The sequence below is a fragment of the Rhipicephalus microplus genome, unplaced genomic scaffold (assembly GCF_043290135.1).
Source record: "Rhipicephalus microplus isolate Deutch F79 unplaced genomic scaffold, USDA_Rmic scaffold_15, whole genome shotgun sequence".
Classification (NCBI taxonomy): Eukaryota; Metazoa; Arthropoda; class Arachnida; order Ixodida; family Ixodidae; genus Rhipicephalus; species Rhipicephalus microplus.
The window spans coordinates 17,590,085-17,605,403 of record NW_027464588.1 but is presented as its reverse complement, the minus strand read 5'-3'; the positions used below and the strand labels follow the sequence as shown (position 1 = coordinate 17,605,403).

Here is a 15,319-nt window from a genome sequence, read left to right as displayed (position 1 = left end):
CAGTGAGCGGCCGCGGCTGGCGGTGGAATGTGTGCCTCCCCAGGTCTCGTGCTGAGCCGTGGCCGACAATATCTGTGCTCTGCACCGCGTTATTGGTTACGCAGTGTTCTCCTGGCTGTTACATTACTCTTAGCAACGTTTACAAATCCCTTTGTCCATCACGGGGTTTCAACAGTGCGTAGAACAAGTGCATATTCATGTGTCGTGCGGCGGATGACGCGGGTGAAGCAGTTAGTGTTCAGCAAAATTGCGTTGGGCACCATGACGAAGCTGAATGACGAGGAACGCCTTGCAGGTCAGTGACGGTTGAGCAGTGGTCCTGCTTGTGACAACGGACGACGCTGTTGAGCCCAGCAAGACGCCGTGAGGACCATGTGCACATACGCAGTTTCGTGTTATGTGTGTACAGTAACAACTTGCATGTACGTATTAAAACACCTTTTCTGTTCCGCTTGGTACACTCTCCAACAGCATTGTATATAATCTCAACGTAACAGCAACCACGTTCAACTGTCACTAGCACCGTGCTCAAAGTCACCACGGTCGCAGAATGCTGACGCCGGTGAGTTTCACGCGGAACACGGACCCAGTGGCAGGACGCTGCGTCGGCGGCGTGGCGGAATGCGACCGTAGAAGGCGTACGACCGATCGTGTTGTCTGTACAGTTGCTGAATTAATGACGTGAAAGCACTCGCCGTTGTCAGTGCATCTAGCGCGCGTTCTCTCGTAGTTGCTTTGTTGTCAGCGAGCTGTTACTCCCTGTTATTACTCGGACGAAGCGACTTCGCTGAAGGTGTCCCGCTGGCTCAGAGTGATGAGCCCCGTTCCATTAGTTTCGGATCGTCACGACACACGCGCTGCGCAGCCCACGTGCTTTCCGAGCCGGAGAGGGAGTCGCGCCTTCTGCTTCGCATTCATATGTAAACAAGAGAGGAGAATTTGCCTAGTAAATATGGCCGACTTCCGGCTTCATCGCGGCTTCACAACGAGTGACGTCAGGGCCTCTCCTCACCTTTCCTTCCTCCGTGCGCCACACTATGGAAAGTGACGGGGGCACACCATCAGCGTTTCATGTAGACGAAGACGCCGCTTAGCGTTTGAGGTGCAAGAAAAAAGGCGGGACTTTCTCGCGCGTTCAAAAATGCGAAGTCACAACGAATATATTCACGAGGTCACAACGCAAAGTCAGAACAAACCGTACATCTAGATTTAGGGGCTTTACCCCTAAAAAACTAAAGATGTATGGTTCAGAGCCCCGTACAGGCGAAACTTCAAGCCATGCATACGCCTTACAACGCGCCATCGCGTGGTGTGCACACTCGGCGTCGCGTCGCATTCGTATGAATGGAAAGGACACGCAACTACGTGTACTTGCGCGCCCTCTGCCTGCAGGAAAAGCGCGCGGATAACAAGGCGGCCTGCCACGCGCTGACGCACTGTAGCGCGTATAGTTTGGACTCCCACCAATCTCTTCTTTTCTTCCGCAGCAGCCCCCAAAGCACGGCTGTTACGTCGCTTTGCACAAGTACTGCGTGAAAGTGCGCGACAAGTACTACTACCAGCCGGCTGTGAACGCGTGCGTCATGACACCCACCGACAGCACCGTCGTCTGCAACCACAGCCGCAACAAGTTCGTCTCGCACGCCAGCTGCCGGAAGAACTGCGTCCAGAGCGCAGTGCCGGCTGAAAAGTGCTTTCATCCAGCCACTTTCTCAATGTGCACCAGGTATGCAGTTCAAGCATACATGACACGTCTGGTAGCCTCAGATAATTACGGCATTCGTCAAGCCTGGACTAAAATAAAAGTGACAAATAAAGAAGCAATAACTGACAGAAGTCAACCCGTTCTCGTACACTGAGTGAGAGAGAGAGAGAAATAATAATTATTTGCACACATCGACAATGATGGAGGTGGAAGCTTTGGCCTCTTATCCCGTTCATTCCCCTAGCCGTCGGCCGGAACGCCTTGGTATACGGCGGTGGTCAAGGCGAGGTCGATGACTTCACGTTGTTCTTCGACGTCGTGGCTGCATGATAAGGCCTCCCAAGATTCTACGTTTTTGCTTCGATCGTTGTAGTACACTGAGTACAAAGGGACTTTAAAGAAATACGTGAGTTTTGTAAATAAACGGAGAAGATTAGTAAGTACGGTGACAATGAAGAAAGTATAGATCAGCGAGAAAAAGAGAAAAAAAAGGCGACTTCAACCCAGACGTCATGCAATTGATCTGGCATTGTTTATGTATTTGTAAGTAGAAACAACAATAGCTTTAAAGAAGTAAAGTGTGTTAAAACAAAGAAAAATGCTGATCGGATCACATAATATTCAACACGGTGGTGTTGATGCCTCAGTTGTGAGACGACGGACGTCCTGTATTTTCGTCTTCTATCGTCCCTGTCTATAACTGCGCGAAAAAGCCTTTTTCAAGTTGATACTTCTCCACAAACGGTATATCGCACTTGTCTGCCCTTTGGTGGTTGTTCTTAAGTGTCTTCATGCTTTCCGTAGAATGGCACAGAAATCTATTAGAGCAAACTTTTCCTGGGACACACTGTACACTGAAGTACCGCAATAAAACCAGAAGGTGAACCCGTACTTTGATAAGCTTCGCATGATTTAGTGTTATTTCACAACCGGAACAGTTTGAAATTTTCATGATCTATCTGAGATCAATGCAGAATGATTATTGCATAGAAGCGTGACGGTTTAGGTTAGTTGCTAGGTCATGACGTTTGTTATAGCACGAGCTCAGAACGACGACATAATGACAAGGAGACAATACAGTTTCCCTCTAGTACAGCCAAGCGAAACTGTATGGCGCACCGTAACTTTTTTGAGGGGCGAAGCTCCTCTTAGTCTAACCTTGTCACGCGTAACCGCGAGAAGAGACGAGAAAGAAAAGAAGGCAGTATCTCTCGAACAGTGTAATAGACGGCGATGTCCCATAGAAGTACATACTGAAGTTGAGTGAGGATATTCTAGATGACACTGTAGCGCTACTCTCCAAAACGATGCAGCGCGCGCTTTGCCTGTGTGCGCGGGGAACGAGTGCCTCTCTCAGTCTCTGAATCGTCGCCGTACGTAGCGGATAGTTGTTGAGGCATTGACGAAGCAGAGTGGCGGGCGCGTTGAAGAAGCTTGCGCTCGGCTTCCTTGGCGCGCGTCTCGTCGGTGCTACCCGCGCGCCGTCTGCATTCTCAAACGCGATCAGACGCATGCATGGACGAACGGATGGATGGATAGACGGACGCTTCGCCCCACTCATCATCATTCACTCCGTGGATAATCAATGATTTTTCAGCGCTCAACTTCCTGTCCCTTCGTCTTCGTTCTGAGCTCGTACTGTAACAGTCGTGATGACTTACCAACTAGCCCTAACTGCCACGCTTCATTATCATTGCGTCATCTTGCAAATCATCAGCCTACCAAGCTGCGCTCAGCGCGACCCCTTTCGTCCTACAGCGAAACCACGTTTAACAATATCCCACCTATGATTCACTTTCTTATTCTAACCAATGGTTATCAATATTTTGATGGAAATTCGCAGTCGCAGGAAAGTAAGGTCGACTGAATTTCTGAAGAGGAGCCTCAGACTAGTCGCTTCAACAAGAAGAACGTGATAGCGTGCCCTCATCGCACTTGTTAGAGTCTTTGAAGTATTTTCAATTATTAAAAATAATTAGTAATAATAATTGTTGGACTTTAATGTCCCAAAACCACCATACGGTTACAGTAAAAGCCGTAGTGGAGGGCTTCAAAAATTTCAACCACCTGGGGTTCTTAACGTGCACAAAAATCTAAGCAATTTTGCCTTCATCGAAAGTGCGGCCGCCGCGGCCGGGATTCGATCCCACGACCTTAGGGTCAGCAGCTGAGTGCCTTCGTCACTAGACCACTGTAGCGGGGCGTTATTGTATACGCGTGCAAGCACACCTCTCTATTAACAAAGCCTATATCTTCCTAGAGTTCGGTTAATTTCTTGCATTGACACCCGCGAACCACAGATTTTATGTACGTGTCCTCTCGTCGCAGGCGTGACGTGCGCCACAAGTGGTGGTACTACGACGGCTCCCGATGCCAACCGTGGAATTTCCCGCTGGGTGCTTGCCCTTCGCTGACGGACGCTGATGGTGGAGAGGCGTTTACCAGTAGACATGAATGCGCCCAACTCTGCGAGGGAGCTGGCGACCAGCAACAACACCACCTGAGACACCGCTGCATACCACCGGTCAGGGAGCCATGCACTGCTCACCAACTTCGGTAGGTGTCACCAGCGGCGGTGCTTGCTTTAATTGCCGCAATCGTGAGCAGTTCACAGGTGGTATCGAGTTTCGCATTTGTTTTTATATCTTCCTTTTCTGAAGTTAAACGTTGATTCTATGCTCAGCGTGTTAAAGAATGATTGTTAAAGGGATTGTGGTGGCTGCCAACAGTCCGAGGCAAAAAAAAGCGGCAGTTCTCCTCTCATAACCGATTCTCCCTTCTCCTACTCGGCTCCCTCACCTCGAGAGCAAGAAAAGAACTGCGAGAGTGAACAGAAAAAAAAATAAAGAAGTCACTGGAAAGTGGGGATCCTCACCGTGCAGTTGTATTTCTTTGCCGCGCGTACTCGTGTCCCAACCGTAGGGTACCGGACGAGGCTTACCGCCATTTCAACATATCGACGTCATGCAGAGATCAACTGACGCACCAGCCATTTCCGCCATCGACACCAAGCTCCCGTCGTTTTGGACAGTAGAGCCGCATCTTTGGTTCCTGAAGGTGAAGTCGCGATTCGGTGCTTGTCAAATTAATGCTGTCTTAGCAAAATATCACCAAGCGGTTGCTAGCCTATTACCGAAAATAGTCAACGAAGTACGCAATCCACTCCTCGGTCCACTTGCAGAGAATACGTACATAACAGTCAAGCATCTGCTCATCGGGCGTCTCACACCTTCAGAGCCTCAAAGTCTGCAAAAGCTACTTCACGCCGCCGAGCGCGACAACAGGACCTCCAGTCAATTATCGAGCCATATCAGACGGTGCACTGTTACGCAGCCGACAGTACCTTCAACGCTGGCAGCGGACTGCTTTGTGAGCACGCAAAAAGAGTAATCATCTTGTCACGGTTCTTCAAGTAACCTATACACTGCTTATTTGTTTAAATGTAGACATAAGCCGTTAACATTGAGTGGATGATTACTCTGAATGTAATACCACTGCCACACGTGGCAACTCAAGTGCACTGTGTGCAAGTCCCCTTACGCTCAGAGCACCGCTTTGGAGGTGTGCAGCTACACGAGAAAGTGAAGTGTACTTTGGAAACGATAGCAGTAGCAGTCATCGGAGAGTTGCGCAACACAAATTAATTTTTGCTGCCGTCCCTCAGCGCCGGACCATGTTGTCTTCGTGGAAGTGACCCCAATGGCACACGCCATCGCAAACTACTAGAGAACGACTCACCTAAGCATGTGCACGGAAGCAAACAACGCCGTGGACGCAGCCATTGCATATACAAAGTATGTGCATATTCTCCAAGCAGACGTGACAGGAAGCTGCTCGATCACAAGGGTAGCGAGGTTTTAGTTCTGATATGACTTCTTTCATCACACAGCAGTATTCATAATAACGGCAACAGATGTTTAAATACCATGAGCGCCTCTTTATACCCTAGCGTATTTATGTGCAAGCCACTGCTACCGAAGCTAAACAGTCCGTCACAGCGAAGGGACGTTGGCAAACACCCTTGCCGGCATTGTGTACTTTGCAGTGAGTGACACTAGTTTTTCGTGTGACAGCGTGCTAATGACACTCGTGGCGAAGTACACTCGCTCAAAGTGTATTCAATTAAGTTACCGCATATATGCAACAAGGGTGTAATTACATTTTAATTTCAACGCACGTTGTTACCATTCTAACGTGTGGTTGTCCTCAGAGGCCAGCGACTTAAAGGAGACCTGCTCAAAACGAAAAGGAAGCTATTTACTACGAGGCCAACTTCATGTTTCCGCGTTTGAAAGCCCGTACAAAGGCGAATTGCTCTGGAGGAAAGTTGCAATATGTGGAAATAACGTGAAGTCCTTGGAGGTGAAAGCCTTAGGTATACCTCGTCAAATACAATAATTGACCATCGGCTGCAACACGAGTGATGCATAAGTAACAACGTGATGACGTCACTATGACGTTCGGCATGACGTTATCGCTTGGCCAAAGGTGAGCCAAATACGGAGGCTGCGCAAAACCGAGCGAGCTTCAGAAGGCTTTCTTAAGGCAGCATATCACAGTATCAATACATCCACTGGGAAAACAAACGATGGCTTTGGACCGAGAGTCAAAAGAATGCATAAGAGACCTCCCCGTGTTAAAGTTCCTCACAGCCCCACACGAAGTACAATTCTTTTGCTTTTCCTAAGAGATAAATCACTTACCCACTGTTATAATGCCGGCGTATTTTTCAGCAGCTGTGGTGAACTAGAACTTGTGAAATCAAATTTTCGCATATCTGGCGCTAGCCAACGTGAGGCTATAGTGTTGCTTACGCGTTCGCATTGAAGAGTTGCCCTGTGTCAAGATGTTTGCAGTTTGCGCAAAGCCCACAGTAAATTCAACACAAGCCCGGAAATAGATAACAATGACCAAGTCTTGGCTTACGTTCGATGGCAATGTAATGTACCTATTATAAGAAATATTATAACTAACGCATTAGTGTCATGAATCATGACGAAAGTTTCGTGGCGCATATGATGTCTCTTTTTGCCTTATTCCAAATGCTAGGTTTCCGTACTTCGCTATCGGAGTTCCCACTGCGGGAAGCGGCACCTTCCGCTGCGTCAAGGCATCGGGAGCCGTCCTCGCACACCACCGCTGCCCTACTGGCGATAACCAATTCCGAACGAAGGACGACTGCGTCAAAATGTGCATGCACAGCTCATGATTACGCGCTTTTACACCCCCTATGGTGTATATCTCCGTAACCGTCCCTCCCGTATTTCTTGTGTTGTGAATTAAAATACCCAGCAAAAAATGTTATGTTATCACACAATGAATTCAAGAGTTCCTTTGCCATTACAATAAATTTGTAACAAATATATCTTCACAACGTGCCAAGTTTTCGTTAATCGCAAGAAAAGAAAATTCGAGTGGTTTTCGCTGTTGTGCGATTTCTGCATAGTTTTTGACAAGCAAAGAATGGGGACCTCTGTAGCCGTTGATGTGGCCTCAAGTCGGCAAACGCTTGGAACGTACCAAGGTATCCACTGATAATGATAATTAGACATAGGTAACTTCAATGTAAGCACAATGTGTTTATTGATAGATGGCTCATTTTATTACGATTAAAATAGGCGACCAAAGAAGACTAAAAAAATAAACAAAATGAACTGGAACTGAAAATCACAAACATGAGTAGGCTTTCGACAAAGGATGAATTACAGTTACGTGTAATGATAACAGGGCGTCGGCAGGATTAAGTCTTTCCGAGGTGGGGGTGGAGGGGTGCATGTGCAAACCTGTTGCATCGCGTTGGGGGTAGTGGATATTCTCATCGGCTTAAATGGTAAGAAGGAGGCACCGCATTGTGCATAAGCACGAAGGACAAACTTTTCTAGACACACACGTAGATGGCGCAACTGTCTCAATGACGGACGAAGCGGTATTTCTAAGTGGCGTCGGCCGGAACGGCCCGAACTAATGCAAGGCCACACTTGGCGCCAGAGGCGCGGTGGAAACCCTAGGCAGCCGCGGGGGTTGATGTCCACCACTTCTTTTCCAAGGATGGGCGAGACGTCTCGTACGTCCGAGGAAGAATTAGGTCACTCGTCGCGAGCACCAGTGGTAGTTTTAAGGTGAGAACTTCGCTGTTGCGACAGCATCCACAGTGAAGCAACTCTGACTAGCCTGTGTAACGCTGTCCCTCCGTACAATGCACCGCAGGTGTTGGTGCGGTGCCAAGTAGGTCAGAGCACTGCTACGCGTTGGCGTCACGCTCCCCTCGCTGACGTCACTCTCTTGCTTGCCACATCTGTTCGCCCATAACACATGCAGCGACCAATGCTCACTACACCCCCAAATTGTCGGTTCACGAGCAATAAACCTGACGCGCGCCTAACGTACGCGTTGAAATATGTCTGTACGTGTCACCTACAAGACCTATGCCAGCCATGGCTTCAAACAAAACTCGCAGTGCTCACCACAGCAACCGCATTAGCGCCGTACAACTCGTGCGGAACGCTGCTGCTTCGCACCCCATCAGGGTTACCTTCGGCGGGATGGCCTTTTTTATTGTTGTTGTTGGCCTCAAGTCGGCGTTCGTTCATAACTTTTTAGCATGCTAAACAACACATTCACAAGAAAAGCTGCTGGGCCTGCGCGGAAGGTGCCGCACAGTCACAGTGAAAGCAGAGCGGCCTTTCAGAGCCTTTTCTAAACACTCATTGGGTGAGTGCTGAAAACAAACTTGCTTGATGCCCACTACGGCCTTAATAAGATATTTTAGGGTGGTTGGCCGACATTCGCTATACTATTTTTTGTCATTCTTCTGAGAAGCATGGTGTCCACTAAACTATTGCGAAGAATTTCGTGCCAATAGCTTATGCAGTGGCTGACAACAATGATGAATTATGCCTGAAGTGGGTATGTGAAACAGCTAATAGATGAACAAAAACAAGCTTTTGTAATGTGTTGGAGCATTAAACAACCCACCCGTTACGCTGTTCGCATTACGCGACGACTGCAAGCTTGTTCTTTCGCTGTTTTAAAACGTTTTACAAGTCGTATTACCGCGATTGAATTCCTGACATCAAGCCTGCCTAAGGCAAGTTTGCCAACAAGTCCGAGTTGTGATCTTATAACAGCTTTCGCTGTAAAAACAGGGAACAGAGCGCCACCAAGCACTAATTTACTCGATACCCTGCGTCCTGTCAATTGCACTGCGCAAGGGGCAGGACGCAGTGCAAGGGACCGGACACCAGCAAACTTGTCACGTCTTTATTTGTTGGTGTTCTTATGATTGTAGAGGAGTGTGTACAAAATATTTGAGCATTACCCGATCATCGCCGAGCAAGCGCCTCTAATATGCCTCACTTAGTGCGTATGGTGGCAATTTTTAAAACAGCATATACTAAAGACTTAGACATATGAGACTTCCTATCGGTCACTAGCTTTTGATTTGTCAAGTGAGAGAACATACACAGTCGATAGTTCATTGTTAAGTATACTACCTGCGTTACCACTCTTTTGGACATCCGCTATTGTATTCCTTTAGATATTCAACCACCTCCTGTATCTAGGCTTCTGCGAGTAATGAATTTTAAGTTCAAAATGTATAGCGATTCGATTCCAATGATTTTAAATCGAATTCGAAGAGGAGATACCACATATAAAAATTAGCCCACTTGTCACGACAAGCGATCAAATTCTAAGCGAATGAGCAGAATTCTAAGCTTTTATGAGCAGAAATGAGAGGTCAAGGAAAGCTTTTATAGTGTTGTTAGGTGCCTATATATGCCTACTTATGGCGTTCGTGCCAAAACGCTTATAGGTGCCTACAAATGTCTCTTTTTTTTAAATGGGTGCCTACGTGAGCACAATCTAACCTCCATTTTCATATTAGAGTGCAGTTTGATACTATTGTTCGTGTTACCGGCAACACTGCCGATTAGGAACAATACGGGGTTCAAACTCTATCAAAAACTCGGGTGGGGGCGTGAGTGTGTTCTCGTGGTACCGTAGAGGCTGCGCCGACTGAAGTGAAACCGTAGGAGGTGCCTGAACAAACAGCGGGGAAGAGGAAGCTGGGCGCTTCAAGGCTTCCGCATAGGTCGCACGGTGGTAGTCAGCCGGGGCGGGTGTGGCGTTATCCAGACTCACAGGGTCACGAAGGGCACGATGCAGCTCGTCCTTGACGATGCTTGCAATGGAACTCACCGTAGGTAGTGGTGGTGCGGCAGCCTTTTGCAGCTCCTCGCGTACTATAGAGCGGAGGTCGCGCAGACACTCGGTGTTGCTCCCAATAGTCGTGAGGACTTGAGCAGTGGACGTGTTCACTTGCCGCTCATACAGGGTGGATCGATGCTGAAGCATCTTTTTTATCGTGACGGCTTCCGACAAAAACTCGGCGACCGTGTTTGGGGGGGCTCCGTACAAGGCCAGCGAAAAGCTGCTCCTTAACTCCCCGCATCAGGTGACGCAACTTCTTTTCCTCTGTCATACTCGGATCAGCCCGTCGGAGCAGGCGCGTCATATCTTCCACATAGGTCATGACAGTTTCATTGGGCATCTGGATGCGGGCCTGGAGCGCTCGCTCCGCTCGTTCGTTGCGATCAGCACTTCGGCTGTGGCGGAATTCGGGCCACGATGTCATCTGTTCCTCATGATTCATGTACCAGGTACGTGCTCCCTCCTCCAAATAGAAGTACACACGCCATAGTTTGGCCGCGTCAATCCATTCGTTCAAAGCAGCCACGCGCTCGAAGTCGACCAACCGACGGTTTACCGACGTCTGCGCAACACTGCTCTAACCAAGCGCGTCGGTTGAGCTTGGTTGGTTGTTCCTTGAAGTCCTGGCGCAACCCACCACGGGGGATCGGCCATGAAACAGATGGTGCCTCATTTGTGAGGTGGAGTTGTTGGTTGGGCTTGTTTGCTAGAGCGGGGCCCTCACGCACACTTCTTTCTCTTTTGTGGCGTGAGCCTTTGCTTTGGCATACGAGCCACTACTACAAGTAGGTGGCAATATACATATGCTGGTTTCGGGATGCTAAACCTCACATATCAATCAACCTGCGCTCACACAGCATACCTGGCATCATGGCATGCGGAGAAGTCAGTTAATTATTAGCTAGTTTAACAACATAAAACGAACATCATTGTACTGAGAACTGAACTCAAACCTCATAACAGCAAAGTTCGATCTCACACGAAAATAGGTTCGTTATATCGAAAAATTCGTTATAAAGGTATATTCCCGACTATTGCAAGACTTTCGTTTACTTCGTTATAACCAATATTTCTTTATATCTGGCTTTGTTATATCCAGGTTTCAATCTACACAATGTCACTGGCATGCATATACAAAAGGCTTTCGTTGAATAATCGAACTCAAGTGTAAATATGCCCAGTAAATACATCACCAGACAGTGCAAACTTGGAGTGGGCGTCCCATATCGCACACCAGAAAACATGAAGTCACCCCCTACGTGGGCCCTGCAGTCCCGGCGCCAGGCAAAGTTCAGTGTAAACACCACGCACCCCGGCGCAGCAGGAACAAAGGCTCCTCTCTTGCAATTGACCCCGAAAAAATCTCGAGAGAAGCCGCGATATTTCGACGAAGCTGACCTAGAGCTCAAGGCAGTCGAGACTTGGTTCGGGCGAAGGCGAGATGTGCACGGACTCCTGGACAGAACCCACATCGGCTACGCTCTAGGGCCTGGTGTCAATTGCTACTGCGGACCCGAACTTCCACCAAGAAAAGTACTATATTCAGACTATGTTTTTTAACGTGCAGCGAAGTTAGGTTACTATTTGGACTCCTAATTAGCAATGTTGAATTCGAAGCAGCCACTACAGTTATAACATTGTTGTCAGTACCTTTTCATGTGTATTTCATTTTCATGTTTTATTGAAAGTAAATAGTTAAAGTGAAGTGCGTCTGTGTGCATCCCTCTGGATGCCATTACTTTATGGACGGTGACACACTGAACATGACTGTTACACACACCAACAAATAAATAACACATATTGTGTAATGTGCAGTTCGTATGCTTTTTAAATGTATATTGTACCGGTTGAGTATTTCATTCGAGTTCCAACTTAAAAAATTAGTTTTTATTGTGAAGCATGAAGTAATTAATTTTGCTTGTTAGGTGCAGTTTTCTAGCCATGTATACCATATCAGTGTAATCAGTTGGGCCTCAAGCACAATCAAGCTAGTTTTGTAGCTTAGCTTGTGGCCGGTGGTCCTTTTCCCCCTTTTTTGTATAGCAATAATGTAGACAACTTTATCATTTATTCATTTATAGTTAAACAGTTCAGTTGTGGTGGCTTAGCTCTTTGAGACACTTCATACAAAATTATGTACACTTGTTCTTGCTAGGTATGTTGACAAATGGCTAAGAACACATATATGCATCATTAAACACCATTTTGCAGTGTTCCAGTTACAATGTAAAGGCTTTGCTGAAGGCCCTACTATTTCTGACAAGCAGCGTCTGAAGTAAAATTTCTCATTCTCAAAATGAACACAGAAGCTGAAAAAGAATAGGCATTGCATTCCTAGCTTACAATTTCTTATATTTATCTAAAACAGCAGGACCGGACAATAAATATAATATATTTAATATTTATTGTTACAAGACATATAAATAATATTTTCGTAGCAATGAAATGTTGAAAGCCTCGAAATTATGCACACATTTGACTATAAACAGGTTGTTTTTACATGCAACATCTGAAGGATTGATAAGAAGTCTGACAGCCTCGTTAATGTACCAAAATTTTAAAAACACATCAAGCTGGTCATGTTTGACGCCTCCCAGGGTACCAGGATGACAAAACTAGATCTATACAGCGTGAAACTCTATACAATGAAAACAGAGTTGACAAAGAGTAGTATATACATTGTGCCAGCCCATTTGTCCACAATAAAAAATTTCGGTGCAATAATTTACTGCACGGTCATAAGTACGAGCCTACATGCATGCAGCAGCTCTTGTATAAAGGAAAAAAAGAGCACTAAAACTGACAACCTCTGCCAACTGAAAGAGCAGGTTAATAGGTTTTCACATTGCCAGAGTTGTTGCCGGCCCTCTCCTGCTGCCTTTTGTTGGCTGGTCAAAGTAAAATGGTTCGCACTATTTAAAAAGGTTGTCAAAAACAGTGTCGATTGTCAAAAGTGAAGACACAGAGACTGCCTTCAGACTCGACAGTTGTCTTGCTCAGCTATTGGGAAAGACGGCACCCTCGTCCAAGGAAGCCTGCAGAATGCTTCGCTCGTGTTTCATGAACGAAAGCAGAGAGTCTGAAAGCGGCTGTTCGGACTGTCGATCCTGCGAGAGAAAAGCCAAGGAGATAAGAGTACTGCTAAACATCTAGATATAGTACAAAGAGTCATCAGTAAATAACTTGAACACCTCTATTATCAACATCACTCTGGATTTAAAGGGGCTCTGCACTGTTCCTTGTTCTGCCTGCATTCTGAAGCACTGGGCTGTGTGTTGTGCCGAATACAGAGATGAACACAACAAGAAATACAGAAGTTGGAGCAAGGTGACAGAAGTTATTGACCTTAAAACTTCAAAACCCTTGCAGACGACAAGAAAAAAACGTGCCCATTGACGTCGAAGGCAGGTTTCAACTGTAGGCACACTGGTGTCTCTTATACCCATTTGTCTCTTGTATCAGTGTCTCCTATAAGGGGGTTCGACTGTATTTAACAATCAGAAGTCTTCTGTATTCTGAGGTAATATAAGGAATGCTTTTTAAAGTTTTAACACACAAAAAGTGTGGCCTAGCTAGGTTTGTATGAATATTACTCAACTGTTTCGTTACCACGCCTATTCAAATCTATCACTAGTGATCGACACTTTTGGGTCATCGATTTCGGCATGTAAAATTTGTTTCTCATGCACCCAGCGCTTTCTAGTAGTTAGTCCAGCCACTTAACTTTCAGAATCAATTAGAATTCCTGTTTTGGCAACGTAGTGATTTTTGACAGACCTTTGCACGAACCAATGCGCGTGTATTGTTAAAAAAGTGCACTAGGCTGGGGAACTTGATGGAAGTGCGTGCTCCTCGTGATTATGCTACAGTCAACGTTTCTACAACCAGGCAAGTTCTAAGAGTCAAACTACCCAAGTCAGACTACCCGTCACACGGCGCAAGGACAGCTTCCGTTTTGGTGGCGCTGGCGGCGCAACAAGCTCCCGCTAGCATACGAAAACGCGTAGTCGTCGTGGCAAGATGCCGTGGCGGCCATCCTTAAAGAGCTTTGCTAACAGTATAATATTGGGATTTACTGTTGTGCTGCCGCAGAAACTTAATACTGCACTATATTTAGCAGCATAAGGCAAATACATTATAATTATGGCTTTCTGAACTGCCCACGATAAACGATGCTTCATATATATTTCAACATGCTCTGTAGAAACATTTCGTGATGACGCATAGTAGTCTTCTGGTAGAGGCCTGGTTGACGACGTTCGGAGGTCTGCAACGGCACGTCGAGGTGATGACATCCGGTGGTGGCCGTGACCTGTCGGGGAAAATGGAAGCTGCAGGGCGAAATCTGCAGTTTCTGTGCGCGAATGGTTTTCGACGTGGCGCTCTCGCATCTAGTAGGAAGGTGGCTCGGGGCACGCGGCGAACGAGCATTGGTGGTGAGCATCACCTGTTCGAAGCCGTACGAGCTCTTCGCGAACTACCCAACGTACGAGGAAGGGAATGTCTTCGCAGGCAGCAACGTCCATACTTGCAACAGTGGGAACATTGTCCAAGTGCCTGAACTAGGGTAAAACTCTCCGGCTCTTCAACGCCTCGAAAGCGCGACACTGCTGCTTGAAAATAGGAGTGTTCAAGTTTTCTTTCGTTATGAGAAAATTGTACATGTCCTCGGTGATGCCTTTTAACAAATGACCGACTTTGCCTTCGTCAGACATATTTGCGTTGACCATCCCGCAAAGCTTCCATACCTCTGCAATGTAGGTTGTGCACGTTTCACCGGGCAACTGAGCCCTACGTTACAGCGTTTGCTGAGCCTTATTTTTCATAGAACTCGTGTCCCCAAAGCAGGCCTTCAGTTCCTCAACAAATATATTCCAAGTGGTGAGGACATGTTCATGGTTCTCAAACAAAAGCAAAGCAGTCCCAGCAAGGAAGAATACTACGTTCACAAGCTTCGCCGGCGCGCCCCATCCGTAGTAGCAGCTCACTCTGTCGTAGAGTTTTTGCCAAGCATCCAAGTCTTCGTCAGTTTTACCTGAGAATATCCGTGGTTCAAGTGCCCAGTAGTCTGGTCTTCAAGGTCTACGGCCACCTTGAGCCATGTTGGTGGCACTGGTGGATGCAGCAGCGTAGTACGTCAACGGGATTGCTGTGTCGTAATTCATACTGATGTTGTCCGGGAGTAGGACAGCTAACTGTCTGCTCCTTCGAAGAACTTCTGCTGCGGGGTGCAGGACCCAGCACCTCCACCAAAGGTGTTACGGATGTGGTGGGTTTATTTAGACTGAAAATGCCAGCGCTCAACCGTCACTGCCGAATCACCATCGCTCGAGAGCGCCCTACCTTTTTTTCTCTCTCGCTCTTTCAATACTCGTAACGATATATGTGTGTGTATATATAAAT

General features: G+C 47.0%; 1 protein-coding gene across 1 annotated transcript in view; it reads right to left on the bottom strand.

Annotated features, from left to right (window-relative positions):
- Positions 1-11,953: 11,953 nt before the first annotated feature.
- Positions 11,954-15,319, bottom strand: part of LOC142784605 (uncharacterized) — an 85,476-nt gene continuing 82,110 nt past the window's right edge. The window contains exon 14 of the mRNA XM_075883027.1: positions 11,954-13,023. Coding sequence (XP_075739142.1) covers positions 12,913-13,023 — 111 coding nt within the window. The 3' untranslated portion in view covers positions 11,954-12,912. The remainder of the gene's footprint in view (positions 13,024-15,319) is intronic.